The sequence below is a fragment of the Chelonoidis abingdonii genome, chromosome 3 (assembly GCF_003597395.2).
Source record: "Chelonoidis abingdonii isolate Lonesome George chromosome 3, CheloAbing_2.0, whole genome shotgun sequence".
In the NCBI taxonomy this organism is placed as follows: Eukaryota; Metazoa; Chordata; order Testudines; family Testudinidae; genus Chelonoidis; species Chelonoidis abingdonii.
In genome coordinates this window covers 192,860,461-192,883,273 of record NC_133771.1, presented here as the reverse complement: position 1 = coordinate 192,883,273, position 22,813 = coordinate 192,860,461, and the positions used below count along the sequence as shown (strand labels likewise).

At 44.9% G+C, this 22,813-nt stretch overlaps 1 protein-coding gene across 9 annotated transcripts in view; it reads left to right on the top strand.

The window, feature by feature from the left end:
• The window catches only part of CCDC88A (coiled-coil domain containing 88A), a 341,661-nt gene that overhangs the window by 214,554 nt on the left and 104,294 nt on the right, over positions 1-22,813 (top strand). For all 9 annotated transcript variants that reach the window (XM_032784366.2, XM_032784364.2, XM_032784363.2 and 6 more), the window contains 2 exons: positions 5,826-5,972; positions 8,001-8,145. In XM_032784366.2, the coding sequence (XP_032640257.1) occupies positions 5,826-5,972; positions 8,001-8,145 (292 nt within the window). The remainder of the gene's footprint in view (positions 1-5,825; positions 5,973-8,000; positions 8,146-22,813) is intronic.

The window sequence follows — 22,813 nt, the reverse complement described above, 5'->3', positions numbered from 1 at the left end:
CTCCCTTCTGGCCTTCAAACAACCACCCAACTTCTCCAAGTTCATCATCAGAAGCAGGCTCCCCACAGACCAGGACACACCAACTCAAAGCAGCAGCACCATACCCTGCCAAAACAACAGATTCAAAACCTGCAGACATATCTCCACTGCTACAATGATTATAACCCCCAACAACACACCTTTCAAGATCCATGAGTCCTACACATGCCTATCACAATATGTGGTGTACTCCCTCTAGTGTACTATATGCCCCTATAACAATTATGTGGATGAAACCAGACAATCACTAAGCTCTTGAATGAACTCACACAGGAAAATGATCAAACACAATAACACCATATCACCTGTGGGTGAACACTTTTCCCAGAGAGATCACACTCTATCTGACCTCTCAGTCCTCATCCTGAAAGGAAACTTGCACAACACTTTCAAAAGACGATCCTGGGAGCTTAAATTCATAACTTTGCTAGACACTAAAAATCATGGACTGACTAGAGACATTGGATTTATGGCTTATTACAACAATATGTAACCCACTAACAACCCCCCAACTGTGTTTTTTTTTCCTCCCCCTTCCCTTCCTTTCTTTATGACTGAAGGGTTGTTAACAGGCCACTTACCTTTGAAATATGTGTTAACTACTTATGTTAAACATTCTGTTCAACCCGTGTTTAGTAGTGATACTTTAAGTTAGGCTTGTTCTACACTACATGTATTCTTTGATATAACTACATACTCAGTAGTATGAAAAATCCACAACCCTAAGCTATGTATTTATACTGACATTAATCCCCCATGTAGACAGCAATGTGTCTGCAGGAGAGCCTCTCCTGCCAACATAGCTGCTGCCTCTTATGGAGGTGGAGTTGTTAAGCCAATGGGCGAGCTCTCTCCCAGAAGCTTGAGTGTCTTCACCAGATGTGCAACAGCAGCGTGTAGACCTTCCCTTATTTTCCCAGACTTGAAGAAGATCACTATGTAAGCTCAAAAGCTTGTCTCCCTCACTAACAGAAGTTGGTCCAATAAAAGATACTACCTCACCCTCCTTGTCTTTCTAGAAAAAAATGAAAGCATTTAAAATATAGAGAAACTGATTTGGAGAGCCATAGAAATAAGTGTTGCAGAAGCACATAAATTAAGGGCAAAATAAAATTTAACATTAGATTGCAGAAAATATTTTAAATTAGCAAGAAGGTATTTTCCCCCAAATATGTTCAAATTTACACAAAAAGCATAGAAACTAAAAATTTCCACAAAAAATGAGAGCAAAGAGTTTAAATCATGCAGATAACAATGAAACAAAATTTTGAAGAAAATTTATCTCAAGGTGAGCATCTGAAAGTCAGATGCTAGAGCACATAGTACATTTTCCTATAAAGCAGAGGACTCTCATATGTGGGCCATCTGAAAGGGATGAATTTCACCCATAGTATATAAATGATTTTAAGAACCTTATGATGAAAGACTTGATGAAGGCAGAACTGAAAATAACAAAGTGGCCAAGTAGCTAAACAGATGAAATTTTAATATTCCTAAAATGCTGGTTTCAAATAAACAAACGCCACCGCTCCCCCCTTGCTCCCACCACCTTTTTGTTTCTCTTTTTATAACTTTTATTTATAGGCTACAGACTCTGAAACCATTCCAAGTGTCCATGTATGCCCGAATAGAGACAGTAGTTAATAAACTAGTCATTTATGCACCTAAAATAATATTCAATTTTTTTTAACATTTGTGAAGTAAGGAATATGAAGAGTCAAGATTTTTTTGTTCAGTGATCAGTTTAATAGAGAGCAGCTGCTTTGTGCTGACATTTGAAAGAGATATTCTTGGTTTGCATGAATAAAACTGAATTCTTTTACATTCCTTAATATTTTTATCAGATGCCATTAAAGGATATGAAAACTGCTTGTACATATGCATCAGTTGAAACTGTTGGGACCTCATAAGCATGCTATTGCATTTTCAACAGTATTAGACATGTAATTATGGGTCTAGGCAAAATGGATATATTTCTGTATACAAGTAATTGTGCTTTATTAGAAAGGACTCTGTAATGCTTTGATCTCTAATTCCTTCAACTCAAATACTTGAGGAATCTATTTGATATTAAAATAATGTATTAAATGATGGCACAAAGAAGAGAGAGAGGTGTTTTATTGAGCAAAGAGGTGGTTTGCAGTTGAAGTACTTTTTGCCTAATATTTTGTAATATTGGTGGTATTTTGAATGTGCAACTTAGTTAACAGGAACAACAATTGCTTAGCCTAGAGTGGCTTAATTTCCAATGTTCTACGAGGAAAATCCAGCCTCTGCCACACTGGCAATAGTGGTCTTCCAAGTAGAGCAAAACTAGTATTGTTCCTTTGTGCAAGGGAAGCCAACATTGTTTGAAAAAACAACAACCCTACAACATCTGTTTGTTGCAGCCAGGACACTGACTGGGATTGTGCCTTTACAGATCAAATTTCAAAATCCAGGTTTAATTGAGGCCAAATGTGATTATTGGCAATGCATTTATCCATATCATTTTACTGAAGATTTCTTTCTCCTAAACTAATAATGGTTGGATAGTAAGTGTTCACAGTAGAGTTACTTAAAATTTCATATAGACATCAGTCTGCTTGAATAATAATAGAGGTCTGATTTTAATATTTCAGATGTTATTTTTAGCACTCGTACATTTTTTTATGAAAATAGTAGGGCTCTCAAGCGATTAAAAAATTGCGATTAATCACACGATTAGAAAATGTAATCACGATTAATTGTGCTGTTAAACAATACCATCTATTTAAATATTTTGTTTTCTTAATTTTCAAAAATATTGATTTCAATTACAACCCAGAATACAAAGTATACAATGCTCAATTTTATTTTTTATTACAAATATTTGCACTGTAAAAAACAATAATATTTTTTCAATTCACCTAATACAAGTACTACGGTGCAAACTCTTTATCATGAAAGTTGAACTTACAAATACAGAATTATATACCAAAAAACTGCATTCAAAAAGAAAACAATGTACAACTTTAGAGCCTACAAGTCATAGACTCATAGACTTTAAGGTCAGAAGGGACCTTTATGATCTTCTAGTCTGACCTTCTGCACAATGCAGGCCACAGAATCTCACCCACCCAGTCCTGTAACAAACCCCTGACCTATGTCTGAACTACTGAAGTCCTCAACTTGTGGTTGAAAGACTTCAAGGTGCAGAGAATCCACCAAGAAGTGACCTGTGCCCCATGCTGCAGAGGAAGGCAAAAACCCCCCAGGACCCCTGCCAATCTGCCCTGGAGGAAAATTCCTTCCCGACCCCACATATGGCAATCAGCTAAACCCTGAGCATGTGGGCAAGACTCACCAGCCAGACACCCAGGAAAGAATTCTCTGCAGTAACTCAGATCCCACCCTATCTAGTGTCCCATCTCAGGCCATTGCGCATATTTACCGCTAATAGTCAAAGATCAATTAATTGCCAAAATTAAGCTATCCCATCATACTATCCCTTCCATAAATATATCTGGCTTCAAGACTAAGCTTGATACGTCTTTTGCCCCCACTGCTCCCCTTGGAGGGCTATTCCAGAACTTCACTCCTCTGATGGTTAGAAACCTGTGTCTAATTTCAAGTCTAAACTTCCTGATGGCCGCTTTGTATCCATTTGTTCTTATGTCCACATTGGTACTGAACTTAAATAATTCTTCTCCCTCCCTGGTATTTATCCCTCTGATATTTTATAAAGAGCAATCATATCTCCCCTCAGCCTTCTTTTGGTTAGGCTAACCAAGCCAAGCTCTTTGAGTCTCCTTTCATAAGAATCATCCTAGTAGCCCTTCTCTGTACCTGTTCCAGTTTGAATTCATCCTTCTTAAATATGGGAGACCAGAACTGCACACAATATTCCAGATGAGGTCTCACCAGTGACTTGTGTAATGGTACTAACACCTCCTTATCTCTGCTGGAAATACTCGCCTGATGCATCCCAAGACCACATTAGCTTTTTTAACGGCCATATCACATTGGTGGCTCAGTCACCCTGTGATCAACCAATACTCTGAGGTCCTTCTCCTCTGTTACTTCCAACTGATGCGTCTCCAGTTTATAACCAAAATTCTGGTTATTAATCCCTAAATGCACGACCTTGCACTGTTCACTATTAAATTTCATCCTATTATTATTACTCCAGTTTACAAGGTCATCCACATCTTCCTCCCAGCTTTGTGTCATCTGCAAAATTTATTAGCACATTCCCACTTTTTGTGCCAAGGTCAGTAATAAAAGATTAAATAAGATTAGTCCCAAAACCGATCCCTGAGGAACTCCACTAGTAATTTCCTTCCAGCCTGACAGTTCACCTTTCAGTATGATCCATTGTAGTCTCCCATTTAACCAGTTCCTTATCCACCTTTCAATTTTCATATTGATCCCCATCTTTTCTAAATTAGCTAATAATTCACCATGTGGAACTGTATCAAATGCCTTTCTGAAATGAAGGTAAGTTAGATCTACTGCGTTTCCTTTGTCTAAATAATCTGTTACCTTCTCAAAGAAGGAGATCAGGTTGGTTTGGCACGATCTACTTTTTGTAAAACCATGTTGTATTTTGTCCCAATTACCATTGACCTCAGTGTCCTTAATTACTTTCTCCTTAAAAATTTTTTCCAAGACCTTGCATACTACGGACGTCAAACTAACAGGCCTGTGGTTACCCAGATCATGTTTTTTCCCTTTCTTAAAAATAGGAACTATGTTAGCAATTCTCCAGTCATACGGTACAACCCCTGAGTGTACAGATTCATTAAAAATTCCTGCTAATGGGCTTGCAATTTCATGTGCCAATTCCTTTAATATTCTTCGATAAAGATTATCTGGCCCCCCCGCTTTCATCCCATTAAGCTGTTCGAGTTTGGCTTCTGCCTCGGATGTGGTAATATCTACCTCCATATCCTCATTGCCATTTGTCATCCTACCATTATCCCTAAGCTCCTCATTAAAGAGTGAGGCAAAGTATTTGTTTAGATATTGGGCCGTCCCTAAACTATCCTTAACCTCCACTCCATTCTCAGTGTTCAGCGGTCCCACTTCTTATTTATATGGCTATAGAACCTTTTACTATTGGTTTTAATTCCCTTTGCAAGGTCCAATTCTACATGACTTTCTCGCTTTATTCTTTCATGTTCTGACCTCAATAAGGTAGCTCTCCTTGCTGATCACTCCCATCTTCCACTCCATGTAGGCTTTCTGCTTTTTCTTAATCACCTCTCTGAGGTGCTTGCTCATCCATCTTGGTCTACAACTCCTCCCTATGAGTTTTTTCCCCTTTCTTGGGATGCAAGCTTCTGACTGTTTCTGCAACCTTGACTTGAGGTAAATTCAGGCCTCCTCCGCCTTTAGATCTTCAAGTTCTTCAATACAATCCACTTCCCTAACTAATTTCCTTAATTTTTTAAGGTTAGCCCTTTTGAAATCAAAAACCCTAGTCACAGATCTATTTTTCTTTATCCTTCCATTTAGTTTGAAATGAATTAGCTCATGATCACTCAAACCATTACTTCAACCATTTCTTCTATGAGGTCCTCACTGCTCACCAAAACCAAATCTAAAATGACATCCCCTCTTGTTGGTTCAGCGATTAATTTTTTTGAGGTAATTGCATGAGTTAACTGTGATTAATCAAGAGTCCTAGAAGATAGTATAAAACAAGTTTGTTTTTATCATTAAAATCCATTTTGTATTCTTACATTGATATTTTAAAATCTAGATATGCTGAAATCAGGTTTGGTATGAATGAGAAAACTTTTATTTCTGTTTAATTCTTGAAGGAATTAAAAGAAGACAATCAAGTATTGTTGGAAACAAAGACAATGTTGGAAGATCAACTAGAGGGGACCCGAGCCCGTTCTGATAAATTACATGAACTGGAAAAGGAAAATCTGCAATTAAAAGCCAAACTACATGATATGGAGATGGTAAGCATTTAAATAGAAGATGACACTCATACCTGTGTTTTTAAGAAAAACTTTTGTGCTTTGAGTTTGCATTTGAAAGTTTTAATAATGGAAGGACTTCAAGTCTCAGTGGAAGAAGAAAGTAGGGCCTGAATAGCTTACAGTTTTCAGACACACAGACATGTTGTTATTTTCTTCAGTAGCTTCAGTTCTGCATAAAGAGACATCTAATCCAAAGGGGAAGAACCTACCTAAAAGTTACACAGTATTTAATTAACTGGATAGAGTCTGTTGAGCAGGAATATAAAACCAGTGATACCATCCTTACCTCAAAGAAGGTTTTACTTGTTATCTGGTTGAATAGTCATCCAAAAATGAATTGGTTAACATTTGGAAAGTTAAAAACTAGCAAAGTTTTCACAAATATTTTCACAAGAATAGTTTGTGTTTTGACCAGCTCAAATCCAGACAATGCAATATTAAGTTTAAAAAAGCAAATAATGTTTATATAACTTAACATTATTTTTGTTTTTTTTAATCTGTGATTTATCTTATTTATCTTACCAAAATACTAGTATGTCTTACCAAAATAATAAACACCCTCCTTCCCTTTACTTTGGAGCTGGGAGTGGAGGACTGGCACGGGAGTGAGTAGAGCCATCTCCACAAGCTTAATGCTGACAGAGTTCCTGTGTGTTGGGGAAATTTTCCATCATTTGTTTCCAGGAACTTTCAGGCCATTGTAATCAGTCCAGAAGTTGCCTTAGTAGACGGGAGAATCACATGTTAGTATTTTGTAAAATAATGGTGTGATGGGTTCGGTCACAGAGACCCTCTTGGGACTGTCACCTGATGTGCTGGAATGACCTCTGAGCTTGTTTTCCACTGCCAGCTTGGGACTCCAGAACCGTGCCTTGTTGCGCCAGACATGCTAATCTGCTGCAACACAGACTCAGGTCTCGTCCATTCCCCCAAAGCTTCAGACTTTAACCAAAAACTGCTCAGCAAGTCACCTATCTCCAGCACCAAAACATCCAGTTCCCAATGGGAACCAAACCCCAAATAAATCTGTTTTACTCCTTATAAAGCTTATATAGGGTAAACTCATAAATTGTCTGCCCTCTATAATACTGATAGAAATGCACAGCTGTTTGCTCCCCCAGGTATTAATCACTTACTCGGGGTTAATAAATAAACAAAAGTGATTGTATTAAGTATAAAAAGTAGGATTTAAGTGGTTTAAAGTAATAACAGACAGAACAAAGTAAGTTACCAAGCAAAAGAAAATAAAACATGGAAGTACAAGCCTAATACATTTAAGAAGCTGAATAGAGGTCAATCTCACCCTCAGAAATGTTCCAATAAGCTTCTTTCACAGACTAGACTTCTTTGTAGTGTAGGCCCAATCCTTTCCCCTGGTACAGTTCTTGTTAGTTCCAGCTCAGGTGGTAACTAGGGGATTTCTCATGACTGGCAGCCCCCTTTGTTCTGTTCCACCCCCTTTTATATCTTAGGCACAAGGCGGGAATCCTTTGTCTCTCTCTGGGTTCTCACCCTTCCTTCTAAATGGAAAAGCACCAGGTTTAAGATGGATTACAGTATCATATGACATGTTCACATGTACTGTGAGACTTCATTACCCACTGGCTGACACACATACATATACAGGAAGGCTTATAAGTAAACAGAGCCATTTACAACCAATTGTCCTAGTTAATGGGAGCCATCAAGATTCCAAGCCACCATTACTGGCCCACACTTTGCATAGTTACAATAGGACTTCAGAGTAATAATTCGTTCTTCTAGCTTCAGATACAAGAATGATACATTTATACAAATAGGATGAACACGTTTATTAGATTATAAGCTTTGTAATGATACCTTACAAGAGACCTTTTGCATAAAGCATATTCCAGTTACATTTATTCACAGTCCAAGCATATTTACATAAAGTATATGGAGTGCAAAGTCACAAATGGCTACTGAATTTTATATTTTTGTGCATTTTGAGGCAGACTATTTTAAAGGTTCATGTTAATAATTTTTAAGGAGCGTGACATGGACAGAAAAAAAATCGAGGAACTCATGGAGGAAAATATGACTCTAGAAATGGCTCAGAAACAAAGCATGGATGAATCATTACATCTTGGGTGGGAACTTGAACAGATGAACAGAACTACTGAGCTTTCTGAAGGTAAATGAATACTTGCCGCTAGTTTAAATAAAAATTTGGAATAGTATAGCTAAACAGGGTATCAGAGTAATACTACAAAATAATTTTGAAAATGATGCTTGAAGTGGCCTATTTGCATGCATAGTTATTTCTACACTCATAAGGTGAAATCATCTTCAGTAGAGCTATACAGGTTTACATCAGCTGACAATGTGACCCAATTTGTTTAATTTAGAAAACGGCATGAAAATAACTAAAAGACCTTATTTATGTAATGATTTTTGTGACATGCTGAAGAAAAATGTCATTTTTCCATCTTCTTTGGAATCAGCTGGCTAAAATGGATATCTGTTAATGATGATAGTTCCACTTTGAATGGCCTGTGCAGATTCCCATTTTTAAAATTGAAGTCCCTGTGCTGTGTGCCTCTTGAATCTCCCTCATCTAGTGCAGGATTCTGAGGCTGTAAAGGGGAACGGCCCAAAGATGGGCATAGTTTGACTTCTGTGTTTGGGGGGGCAGCTCCAATCAGGCCAGTGGGGTTGCACATGGGAGGGCAATTTTTGTGCCTGTCCAAGGCTTGCAGTTTGGGAGGCAATGCCCTCCCCGCCCCCCAAACTACACTCAGAGGCCCAAATCATCCTTCAGTTCTTTGTGAACCCCTGAAGGTGCGATGAACTCTGTGTGTATGAAGTGTCCTAGATGCTTCTCTTGTCGTTTTTTCTTTTGCCCTGTTAGGGTTATTTTTATTTTAGTTACATTGTAGATAGTCAACTTTTCTTTATTTAAGAAAGAAGAAAGGGTGCCTGTCCAGCACAGGCATCATCTAGTTCCATACAGAACTGGAGGGTTGGCATAAACCTGTTGATGGGTCTGGACAGATGTGAGGTCTGCTGATCTGTCTCACCCAGAGCCTGCAGGGATCATCTGAAGCTCTAGAACAGGGGTTGGCAACTTTTGGCACGTGGCCCATCAGGGTAATTAGCAAACCCCTGTTCTAGAATGTCCTATTGTGGGAATCTCTGCAGGTAAAATATTCAGAAATGTCCAAATTTCCAGGCTGGGATTCCAAGAAGGGTATAGCACAGCCTTCATCGGCTTCAAAATCCTCCAGCTCTGGTTTCCCTAAGCTACCTTCAATATCATTGGCAGTGCTGCTAATTGGACTCATTGAGAAGGGGTCAGATCTGATGGCAGAGGAAGTGAAGTCCCAGCCAGATTGGCATCAGCATTATCCAGCCTCCTTGATGGCCTATCAAAGGCAATCAACTATACAATTAACCTGCTGAGAGAAGGCAGGGGCTACACCTTATGAATTAGCAAGACATGTAGGGGCATACTTGTGGACAAGAACTCTAAGGCTTTTCTATGCCATATGCTGTAAGTTTGTGTTTGGGACAAAGGGAGTACGAGCCACATGGCAAAAGAATATAAAAGGCAGCTGCTTTTTCCCAAGTTGGTCTTCAGTCCTGCTTCCAACCTCTGGAAACTGAGGTTCTCTACAAACAGTTCTCTACAAACAGTTCTCTACAAACTGAAGCATTAAACAAAGGACTGAATGACCCATCCAAGCTGTGGATGTGCTCCAGAGGGTCTTTCAAGCCAGAATACTCACCACTACTGCTAAGAACCTGAAATACGGACTTTGAAGTATTAAGTATATATCTGACTCCTTTAACAACTCTTTTTGTTCTCCCTTTTCTTCTATAATAAACCTTTAGTTTTAGATACTAAAGGATTGGCTGGTAGTGTGATATTTTGGGTAAAATCCAAACTAATTTTGATCTGGTAAAGTGGCTGGCCCTTTGTGGATCAGAAGACCATTTTGTATAGTTAGCAGAGTTTTTAAATAACTTCTCACTGTACTGGACTTGTGCTGATTGAGAACCAGAGAACTGGAATGCAATGAAGGGGGCTGTGTTATTTCCTTTTTAGCTTCTTGATAACCAATGTGGGGGATCAGGAGCACAATTTCTGACAAGTTGGTGAGTCTAACTTCAGTGTTAACCACCAGTGTTAGGAGAATCTGCTCTCCTTTTTACAACCTGCCATGACCTTGGCATTTTCAGTGAAGGCTGCCTAGGCATCCCGAGTCACAGTGGGCACAGCCCAGCAATGTCTGTACTGGAGTTCCTCTCCTACAACCATCACTGACTATGATCCTAACCACTGATGTCTCCCTAATCAGTTGGGTGGCACATCTACACAAACACGCAGTGCAGGGGAGATGGTCATCCACCAAATCCACCTTACACATCAACCTCCTAGAACTATGAGCGGTCCGCAGTCCCTGCTGACATTTCCTACTTCTCAAACATCATACAATAAGAGTGACGAAGAACAATCTCACTGTATTACATCAACAGGCAGGGCAGACTGAGGTCCCACCCTTTATGCTCAGAGGTGATCAAATGGTGGAACTGGTATATCCAGAACATCTGCATTTCAGCCACGTACCTCCTGGGACACCAGAACACCAGTATGGATGCACTCAGCAGGACACTCTCTCATACAATCATGAGTGGGAGCTGGATACATGAGCACTTAATATTCAATCAATGGGGCCATCCCACCATAGATCTCTTTCCCACTCAACACGATGCCCGTTGCCCTCAATTCTGTTCCAGAGCAGGACTGGGGTACGGATGTCTGGAAGACGTGTTCTTCATAACCTGTAATGCACCACTCCTTTATGCCTTCCCTCCTATTCTGAGTACTTCACAAAATACAGAAGGACCAAGTTCATGTCATACTAATAGCTCCAACATGGCCATGACAGATCTGATCTACTTACCTTCTACGTTGATGGTATGCTGACCAACCTCTCTCCACCTAATGCAGGGGCTCCTCTCACAGGACACAGGACGCAGTCTCCTTCCCAATCCACAGATGCTCCACCTCAAAGCCTGACTCTTCCATGGTTCCGGGGTCTGGAAGTCACCTGCTCAGACATGGTCAAACACATACTTTTGAATAGCAGACATGACACTACCAGAACATTTACATTCATAAGGGGACAAGATTTCACTGCTGATGTACCTCATAGCAGGTTGATGCAGCACACACTTCATTGCCACTTATTCTTGACTACATTCTACACCTTAAACAGTCAGGATTGGCCAATAGCTCTATTAAGGTACACTTAGCAGCAATCAGTACTTTTCACTTCCCCATTGACGGCCACTCCATCTTTACGCATGAGCTAACAAATTGCTTCTTGAGGAGTATTCAAAATCTCTATTCCCATATGAGACCTGATCCTGACCTGGCAACCCAGCCTAGTCCTACGTTCTCTGACTAAGTCCCTGTTTGACGCAATGGCAACCTGTTCTTATGTACATCTATCAATGAAAACGGCCTTTCTTGTCACTATCACCTCTGCTAGACAGGTGGGCAAAATCTCGGCCCTCCTGGCATATCCACCATACACAGTTTTATAAAGACAAAGTTACTCTTCACCCACACCCAAGATTCTTACCTAAGTTCCCAATATCTTTTCATCTCAGTCAATCGATACACCTCCCTTGCTTCTTCCCGAAGTCTCACAGTAATCAACAGGAGGCAACTCTACACATCGTACATGTGAGGAGCACAATTAGCATTCTACTTGGACAGGACTAAATCCTTCTGGAAATTGCCATGATTATTCCTCCCCAGCACCAAATAATCCAGAAGCACTGTTATATTTAAACAACGCCTCTGTAAATGGAGCTCACAGTGTATACATTTATCTTACAAACTCCATGATAGGCAACGTCCTACCTCAGAACACATTCCACATGATCATTATCTTCCACGATTGCTTTCTTAATAATGTCTCCATTTATGACATTTGTAAGACTGTCACATGGACATCGACAGACACTTTAGCCCAGCACTGTGCTATTATGCACAATGCCATAGCAGATACTCTCCTTGGACATGCTGTCCTATCCTCAGGAGTACAGGTCACCCTGAAACCCCAGCCTTCCAACTAGGGGCACTGCTTTATTGTTATCTACAGAGGAGCACCCAAAGGGACATCACTCAAAGAATAGAGCGTTACTCTCCCTGTGCAGTAATTGAGGTTCTTTGAGACGTGTGTCCCTATGGGTGCTCCACTACCTGCCCTCCTCCCATGTGCTTTGGAGCCAAAAATATAAGCTCTGCAGCAGAGAAGGAACTGGGGGTGTTCGGACTGTACAGCACTTTACATTCCGTACACAGCACAAGAGAGGGGAGGTGTGCATGTGCGGTCAGACAGGCCCTGCTGGTGAAGATCTCCTAGCCAGGTGCAGGTGGTGTTGCCGCACCTACAGTGGAACACCCCTAGGGGGACATATCTTGAAGAACCTCAGTTATTGCAGAGGGTGACTAACCCTCTCTTTTCAACCTTGTTGGTACTGACTTCCTTTCTTCCTAAACTGTGCCAGAAAGATCTCAGGGACTGGTGCCAGTCCACAGACCTGTTGTTGAGAACACTGTATCAGAGCATACCCAGCTAGACTGAAGGCAGCATCTATAGGATATCTTTGCACAATGTTCCTCATACAGTTTTGCAGAGCCGCTACTTGAAGTTCTCTGCATGTGCTTCATGCAAATGTTTCCCTAGCTGAGCTCTGATTTGGAAAAGTGAAATTGCAATAATTTGACATGCTTTCTTGAGCTAGCATCCAAAGCTGATATTTATTTTGGTAGTTCTTCGAGTGCTTGCTCATGTCTATTCCATGTTAGGTCAATGTTCACAGTCATTTTTCCCTCATAAGAGCATAAGAATGGTTATACTGGGTCAGACTAAAGGTTCATCAAGCCCAGTATTCTGTCCTCTGACAGTGGCCAATAGCAGGTGCCTCAAAGGGAATGAACGGACAGGTTTTCATCACGTGATCTGTGCCCTGTCACCCAATCCTAGCTTCTGGCAAACAGAGGCTAAGGACACCATTCCTGCCCATCCTGGCTAATGTACATCATGGCCTGAAGGATTCTAGAGTCACTCTTAGTCCCTGGGTATATATGCCCCAACACCTTCAAGGAAACACTTCAGGCCTCAACAACTGGTCTGCTTCTTGGCTCCAGCACCGCACCAGGACCTGTCTGAGAAGCAAAATGGGTTATAAATGAAGACATCTGTCCCCACCCACTTCAGCCACACTCCCAGTCTCTCACAGATACTTGGGAGGCTATAGATGGGCCAGACTCGCCCCTGCGGCACCGCCTGCTGGTGTCTTCCAGGAATTAGCTCGATTCAGCTCTGGAGTGCCTTCTACAGGCCGGTGATCCACCTGTTCTCTGGCCCCCGTGTCCCTTCCTGGACCCTGTGCCCTTTTACATGGGGTGCTTTCCCCTGGCAGTAACCCCTTTCTCTCAGGGTCTCCCCTCCCTGGGGAACCCCCACCATCTATCCTCACCTTGCCTCAGTATATGGCTACTGCCAGTCATTATCTAGCCCCACACCCTGGGGCAGACTGCAGTATCAGCCTACTCATCGCTGGTAAGGAGGGTTTTGACCTGCTGCCTTGGCCTAACCCAGGGCTGCCCTCTGCAAACCCCAGTACCTATTAGCCCAATGCTAGGCCACAGCCTGGGGCTTTCCAGGCTAGAGCTACCCAGCTCCTCTGCCTTTTCCCAGCACTGCTTCACTCAGGTACCTTATGTCCAGCTCCTGCAGCCAGGCCTATCTCACTCTACAGCTAGAGAGAGACTGCTGAGCTCCTGGCTCACAGCCTTTTTATACAGGCCAACTGTGGCCTGATTGGGGCATGACCCAGCTGCAGCCACTTCTCAATCAGCTCAGCTTAGTAGCTCTCAGCCACAACCTTTCCCCAGGGCTGTTTTAAGCCTTTCAGGGCAGGAGCAGGGGACCCCCTTGCTACGGAGGCCCCAAGGAGAACTTTTGAGGGGGTGCCTGAAGACATTATACCAGTTTCTGTACTGTATCCTGCCCCCGTTTTGTTTTCAAACTCTCTCTCCTGCTTCAGCCTGGACCACTGGATACTGAGTACAGTGGAGGAAGGTTACTCTTTCCTGCTTATTTCCCTCTCTCTCCCTCCAACCCCACTTCCTCATCCTTCTTCAGGGACCCTTCTCATGAGCAGCTTTTACCCCAGGAGGTGCAAGCCCTCCTCCAGGTAGGGGCTGTGGAGAAAGTACCTCAGAGCTTGAGAGGGAAAGGGTTTTATTCCCATTATTTCCTAATCCTGAAGGCCAAATGAGGGTCTCAGACCCATCCTTGACCTGCATTTCCTCAACAGTTATCTCAAGAAATTCTGGAGTGGCTTGCATATGCGCTGGTATAAGGGGCGTCGCTGGCTCCCCCCTCGTTCAGTTCCTTCTTACTACCAGTGACAGTGCTGGAATGTCTCCTTCCTTCACAAGCTTTTCTTTCTGTCTCTACTGTGCCTAGTAGTGAATTTGTTGTATATAGTAGTTTAAAGTTGTATAGTTAATAGTTCCCTTAGTGTTAAGTTAGAAATACTTAGTCGCGGGCAGGACTCATGCCCCAGGCCCCAGACTTCAAACGTTGTGACTGTTGCAAAAAACCCACGCCAATCAGTGATCCCATAGAAGCTGCCTAAAGTGTTTAGGGGAAACCCACGTGATGACAGGAGTCACATTTGGAAGAGCTTCAGGCCATGGACCAAAAAGGACCGGGACATTCATCTCCGAGTGCTCCTTATGGAGCTGGCCCTTGCACCAACCCTGGAGCTGATGAGATCGGACTCTACTCCAACCACTGTGGCCTCAGGGCGGAGCGCGCCACCAGCACTGACCTCCGACTGGCACTGATCCCTATCCATGGACCAGGCTAAAAAGCAAAGGAAGGCTGGGAGGGGGCATTCTCCTATGTCCCATAAAGGGAAGGAGAGAGTAGGAGGAGAGCAAAGACCCGAACAGTGCAGCCCTTCCCCTCCAGACGGTGACCAGGCTTCTGCCAGCCCAGGAAGTGGCAGAGGCACTTGGCAGCTGGCTGCGGCGTCCATGCCGGAGGCCTTTCAGGCTGCTAAGGACATACAGTCCCTTCCGGTGCCACCGCGTTGGCTGCTGAGGTGCTCTGTTCGATAGGTAAATCTCAATCAGTGCGACACTGCTCCTCGCCACAGGGTTGCCCCATCAGCGCTCATCTGAACAGCACCAGCAGCTCTTGGACATGAGTCGGCTTGCCTGCCAAAGTTCCCGGCCTCTAGGCAGCATTCCTCAGGCTCTGGGCATTGATCGCCAGCGGTCTGACCTGAGATGCTCTCCCAGCTCGTGGCACTGTTCTGAAGGGTTGAGACGCCGGTCCCCAGAGCCCCATCACCAGTCGCGGGATCACCAGTACGGTTCACCATGAGCATATCGACAGTCTCCCACACATTAGTCTTCTCATTCCCGCTCCCAAACTACAGAGCGGAACCACTCTCTAAGTGTGAGACATCAATCTCCAGGATACTATCGCTGATCGGCCGAATGATGCTGCCGATCACCGTGGTCGCAGCAACCAGCACCATTGCCCCCAGACAGGTCCTCAGTGGAGGTTTGCAGCCATAGCCAATGGGATTGGGGTAGACAGGTGGCCTTGGTCTTGTCATGGTCCTCTAGACATGTCTCTCTCTCCTCGGGCTCAGACAATGAGGAGGAGACCCTTCCTGCAGGTCAAGGCCACCCACCTGAGGCACTGGTATTCCCCTCTGGGCCACCAGTGGCACTATGGCCCCAGGGCCGGTGTCCGGCTCCCTGGCAACTATGGAACCCCTGGGGATTTCCCTACCCATTGCAGGAGCATAGGTCGGCCTCGGGGGCTTCTGAAATACGTTCAGCAACAGTCTTCCACCCACCCCCTGACTCAGACGTGGAGTCAGAGCAAGCTCCCCAGGATCTGCTAGCCTTGACTGAGGCTCCTGTGGCAGAAGTGGTGGAGTTGGTAGACCCACCTGTACCTGACTCATCATTTTTCCAAATGAGGTGATAGCAGGATCCTCTCACTCAATTCCCCAGGATGATGCAAGGGTCCACCAGGAGCTTTTGAAGAGGGTCACCTCAAACCTGGGGCTGGAAGCCGAGGAACTGGCAGAGCCCTCAGACTCCCTGTTCGATGTGCTAAGTGAAGCACCTCCTCCAAGGTGGCATTGCTGGTGCCCAAGGAGGTGGTGAAAATTAGTAAGGCCTTGTGCCAGACACGGTCCTCCCTGCCCCTCATCTCCAAGCAGGCGGAAAGAAAATATTGTGTCCCTGGTAAGGAGTATTGAGTATCTTTTTACCCACCCTGCCCCACGCTCACTAGTTATGTTGGCAGCCAATGAGCGCAATAGACAGTGCCAACCAGGATCAGCACCTAAGAACAAGGAGGCAAAGAAGTTTACAGATTCACTGCCAAAGGAGCCCAAGAAGGAATTCCTGGCTATCCTTTATGAGGGCAGAGTTGTGGGCCAGGGCAGCCCTCCAAGCGGCCTCAGATGCAACAGACTCTGCGGCCTGGGCCATGGCTTCAGCCTTTTTCTTTGAGGCAGATGTCCTGGTTGCAGTCATCAGGCCTACTGATGGAGGTTCAACAATCCATCCAGAGCCTCCCATTTGATGGCCTGGCACTGTTTTGGGAGCAAACACACAGTAAATTACATGGCCTGAAAGACTTTAGGGATACCTTGCACACCTGGGCCTTTACACGCCAGGGCCAACGAGGAAGCATATAAACCACAACAGCCCCACCAGTCTGGGAGCCAACCTCGGTCAGACCCCTTCCACAGGAAGGGCAAGGACTATAAGCACCGACAAGGCCATCAGCCAGCACCCTCAATTCACTCGAGCTCCACCTGTAACTAATCGGGTAACAAGCAGGCATTTTGAAGGTGCGCTCAAGATTGACCTTCTATTCTGTGTCTTGGATCCTGCTCTCATGTTATTTTCCAACCATTTGTCCCCCTTCCTCCGTGCCTGGGCCTCTATAACATTGGTCCAATGGGTCCTCAGCACAGTAGCAGGGGGATGTACCCTCCAGTTTATTTCTATCTACCCCTCCCGCCCTCCCTTCCTGTCCCTCTTCAAGGACCCTTCTCATGAGCATCTGCTTGTTCACAGGAGGTGCAGGGCTTTCTGTGGGTGGCAGCCATGGAGGCAGTCCCTCTGCACTTGAGGGGGAAAGCGTTTTATTCATGCTATTTTTTTCCCCCAAAACCAAGGGGGGTCTATTACCCATCCTCGACCTGTGAAACATCAACAAGTATCTCAAAAAGTTGAAGTTCCGCATGGTCTCCTTGGCCTCCATCATTCCTTCTCTGGATCCAGGAGACAGGTATGCTGCCCTCGATCTGAAAGACGCTTACTTTCACATACCAATATTTCATGGACACAGACTGTTCCTACGTTTCATAGTTGAGACCACACAGCGCCAATTCACAGTGCTCCCTTTTGGCCTAGCAACACACCAAGAGTGTTTGCGAAATACATGTCAGCGGTTGTGGCGGCCTACCTCAGAGATTGAATATCCAGATTTACCTGTACCTTGATGACTGGCTCATCAAGGGCTGCTCCAGGGTCCAGGTCCAGCACAGCATCGAGATTTGCAAGTCATTTGTTAAGCTCTGGGCCTGTTCATAAACAAAAATCAGTGTTAATCTGGTCCGATAGTTTATCAGAGCAGTACTTGACTCTCTCCAAGCCAGTGCATTCCTGCCAGAATTCAGGGCAAAGTCAGATCTGATTGCTAGCATCACTGCTCATCTGCTCACCATTATCTGGGTCTGTCTCAGACTATTGATGCACATGGCAGCATGCACATATGTACTATGACATGTGAGATTCAGGCTGCATCCCCTCCAGATGTGGCTGGTGTTGGTCTACTCCCTGGCCAGACATCACCCAGACAAGGTCACCATGATGTCTCTGCAAGTGCTTATCTCTTTACAGTGGTGGTCTGACCCAATTCTGGTGTTGGAAGGTGTGTCGCTTGCAAGCCTGCAACCCACGGTCTCCCTGATTTCAAATGCGTCCAACCTCAATTGGGGAACACATCTCAGTATGCTGCGGATTGAAGGGTTGTGGTCTCAAAAGGAACTCAGATTGCATATAAACATCAGGGAGCTCAGAGCCATCCATCTGGCTTATGGTGCCTTCCTTCTCCAATTCTCAGGCCAGGTGGTGAAAGACGAACAACACAGCCTCCATGTTCTATGTCAACAGGCGGGGGGAGCTCAATCATCAGCTCTGTGCTGGGAATTCTGCATCCAGCATGCAATCCTCCTGGAAGCCTCACACTTCCCCGGTGTCCAGAACATGCTGATGGATCACCTTAGCAAGTCCTTCTTCTCTCACCACAAGTAATCTCTTCTCTCGGAGGTTGTCAGAATGCTCTTCCAGAAGTTGGGTGCTCCCCAAGTGGACCTGTTAGCCTCCAGACAGAACAGAACCGTCATCAGTTTTGTACTCTCCAAAGCCTCGATAGAGGCTCATTATCCGATGCCTTTCTCCTGTCTTGCTCGGGCACCTGATGTATGCCTTCCCGCCAATTCTGCTCATCAGCAAAGTGCTCTCAAAAATCAAGAGGGAAAAGGCGCAGATCATTATGATCACCCTATCACGGCCTTGCCAGAATTGGTTCGGCATGCTCATGGACCTGGCTGTTGCAGCTCCATGGCCACTTCCCAGCCAGCCGGACCTACTCTCACAGGATCACTGTCAACTCCTGCACCCGAACCTCACCTCTCTCCATCTGACAGCTTGCATGCTGCGTGGCTGAATCCAGAGGAACAATCCTGCTCTAGTCAGGTAAAGCAGGTTCTCTTGGAGAGCAGAAAGCCCTCCACTAGAGCAACTTACCTGGTGAAGTGGAAGCGTTTTTCTTCTGGGCACCAGAGTGGAATATCTCCCCAACCCAGTTGTGTCTGCCGTTCATTCTGGATTACCTGCTTCACTTAAAGCACCAGGGTCTCTCCTTCTCTTCGTTCAAGGTGCACCTGGCTGCCATATCGGCCTTCTATCCTTGTATCCAGGGTAGATTGGTGTTCTTGCATGAGATGTTGATCAGGTTCCTGAAGGACCTTAAAAGACTCTTTCAACTGGTCTGGGACCCAGTTCCCCAGTGGGACCTCAGCCTGGTCCTCTCCAGGCTCACAAATCTGTCCTTTGAGCCTACGGCTTCTTGTTCCCTTTCCCACTTGTTGTGGAAGGTCGCATTCCTTGTACCTATTACCTCAGAGAGCTGTGTCTCTGAAATTAAAGCCCTCACTTTGGAGCCCCCATACACAGTATTTTACAAGGACAACTGTGACCCCATTCGGCCTTCCTGCCAAAGGTGGTGTCACATTTCCATGTCAACCAGGATATCTTATATATGGCAGATAAAGTACTCATCTTTAAAAAAGGGAAGAAGAATCATCCATGGAACTACAGACCAGTCAGCCTCACCTCAGTCCCTGGATCCTCAACAAATCCATTTTGAAACCTTGGAGGAGAGGAAAGTGATCAGGAACAGTCATCATGGATTCACCCAGGGCAAGTCATGCTTGACCATCCTGATTGCCTTCTATGATGAGATAACTGGCTCTGTGGATATCAGGAAAGCAGTGGACATGATATACCTTGACTTTAGCAACGCTTTTGATAAAACCTTCCACAGTATTCCTGCTAGCAAGTTAAAGAACTATGGATTGGATGAATGAACTATCAGGTGGATAGAAAGCTGGCTGGATGGTCGGGCTCAATGGGTAATGATCAACTGCTCAGTTTGTGGTTGGCAGCTGGTATCAAGCAGAATGTCCTGGGATCAGTCCTGGGCCAGTTTTATTCAACATCTTCATTAATGATCTGGATGATGGGATGGATTGCACCCTCAGCAAGTTCACAGGTGACAGTAAGCTGGGGGGAGAGGTAGATGTGCTGGAGGGTTGGGATAAGGTTCAGAGTGACCTAGACAAATTGGAGGATTGGGCCAAAAGAAATCTGATGAGGTTCTACAAGGACAAGTGCAGAGTCTTGCTCTTAGGACGGAAGAATCCCATGCACTGCTACAGGCTGGGGACTGACTGGCTAAGCAACAGTTCTGCAGAAAAGGACCTGGGGATTCAAGTGGACGAGAAGCAGGATATGAGTCAACAGTGTGCGCTTGTTGCCAAGAAGGTTAACAGCATATTGGACTGCATTAGTAGGAGCATTTCCAGCAGATAGAGGGAAATGATTATTCCCCTCATTGCCACTGGTGAGGCCACATGAAGTATTGCGTCTAATTTTGGGCCCCTCCGCTACAGAAAGGATGTGGACAAACTGGGGAGAGTCCAGCGAAGGGCAGTGAAAATGATTAGGGGGCTGGGGCATATGACTTACGAGGAGAGGCTGAGGGAACTGGGTTTATTTAGTCTGCAAAAAAAGATAAGTGACGAGGGATTTGATAGGAGCCTTCAACTACCTGAGGGGAGTTCCAAAGAGGATGGAGCTTAGCTGTTTTCAGTGGCAGCAGATGACAGAACAAGGGGAAATGGTCTCATGTTGCAGTTGGGGAGGTCTAGGTTGGATATTAGGAAAAACTGTTTCACTGGGAGGATGTGAAGCACTGGAATGGGTTACATAGGGAGGTGGGTGGAATCTCCATCGTTTAGAGGTTTTTAAGGCTTGGCTTGACAAAGCCCTGGCTGGTATGATTTAGTTGGTGTTGGTCCTGCTTTGAGCAGGGGTTGGACTAGGTGATCTCCTGAGGTCTCTTCCAACCCTAATCTTCTGTGATTCTATATCTTCCTCCCAGTGTTCTGTCCAAAGCCCCACATGACCAATGAGGAGAGCTTGCTGCACACTCTGTATGTCAGACGCACCCTGGCATTCTACCTGGAGCGCACCAAGCCCTTCCGCATATCGACCAAGATCTTTACTGGGATAGCTGACAGGATGAAGGACCTTCTGGTGTCCTCAGAGGATTTCAAATTGAATCGCAAGCAGCATCCATACTTGTTATGAGTAGGCACAGGCTGTGTCTCTATCAATAGTGAAGGCTCAGTCGACTAGACTCATTCATCTTTGGCTGCCTTCCTGGTGCGTGTCCCTATCCAGGACATCTGCAGGGCTGCGACATGGTCTTCGGTACACATGTTCACAGCGCATTATATCAACACCCAGCAAGCCAGATATTACACTGGATTTGGCAGAGCTGTGTTGCAGTCAATATGTCCATGAACTCCTACTCGCCTCCGATGGTACTGCTTGGGAGTCACCTACAATGAAGTGGACATAAGCAAGCACTCGAAGAAGAAAAGTTGGTTACCTTTCGTAGCTATTGTTCTTCGAGATACGTTGCTCATGTCCATTCCAGGACCCACCTTCCTTCCCCTATGTTGGAGTTCCAGCAAGAAGGAACTGAGCGAGGGGGGAGCCAGCAGTGCTCATTACACTAGTGCATATGCGTGGCATTCCAGAGGGCATCAGAGTTGGTCTCCTATGGCTACCAGTGAGGGAAAAACTTCCAGAATCGGTGCATGTGGCAAGCGCACACATCTGCAATGGAATGGACATGAGCAACACATCTCAAAGAACAACACTTATGAAAGGTAACCATCTTTTATTCTTATAGTCCCAGCACTGGTTTGTCACGTTATTGGACCTATAGTGACCTCGATGCTGCTCCCTTCTCTCTCATACCTGATCTCACAAAATCACCGCTGATTCTCCACCAAAACCTCAAGGCCCTCCACCTGACTGCGTGGAAGCTCCATGGTTAAATGCTGGCCTGTTCGGAGCAAGTCCACCAGGTATTGCTATGTAGTAGGAAATGATCTACTAGAGTGATTTACTTTGCCAAGTAGAAGCGTTTCTCCATGTAGCCTCTCACCTGGTAGGTCACCTCTCCAGTCTGTGCTGGAGTATTTGCTTCACCTGAAACAGGAGGGCCTAGGCATTTCGTTGATTAAGGTACACCTAGTGGCCATTTCTACCTTCCATCCTTTGGTGGATGGTAGGTCATTTTTTTTCTCACTAAATGTCCATTCACTTCCTCAAGGGCTTAGAGGGACTATACCCTCGGATTCGTGAATCCATTCCACCATGGGACCTAAACCTGGTCCTGTCAAGCCTCACAGGCCTTCCCTTTGAGCCACTGGCATCGTGCCCCTTGTACCTCTTCTGGAAGGTTGCCTTCCTGGTTGCAATTACCTTGGCCAGGAGGGTGTCAGAGATCAGGGTCCTTACGTCAGAACCCCCTTATACAGTGTTCTTTAAGGACAAGGTACAACTTCACCCCCACCCTGCATTTCTCCCAAAGGTAGTTTCGCAGTATCATAGCCTTATTACTATTTTCTTGCAAGTATTCTTCCCCAAACTGCTCATAAACAGAGAGGAGCAGCATTTCCACATGCCGGATGTTAGGTGGGCCCTGGCTTTCTATATAGAAAGGACCAAACCGTTCTGCAAATCTATGCACTCTTTGTGGCAGTAGCAGACAGGATGAAAAGCCTGCCAATTTTGGTCCAAAGAATTTCATCTTGGATCACATCCTGCATTTGCACATTCTGTGAGCAGGCGGGTGCCCCACCTCCTGCCCTCTTGATCACCCACTCGACAAGAGCTCAAGTTTCCTCAGCAGTGTTTCTGGCCCAGATCCCAATCTAGGATATTTGTAGAGCAGTGACTTGATCGTGGGTGCATACTTTTTCATACCACTACACCGTCACCCAGAAGGCTAGAGATGATGTCAGGCTTGATAGAGCAGTGTTGTAATCCACATGTCTATGAACTCCGAGCCCATTTCCTAAGGTAC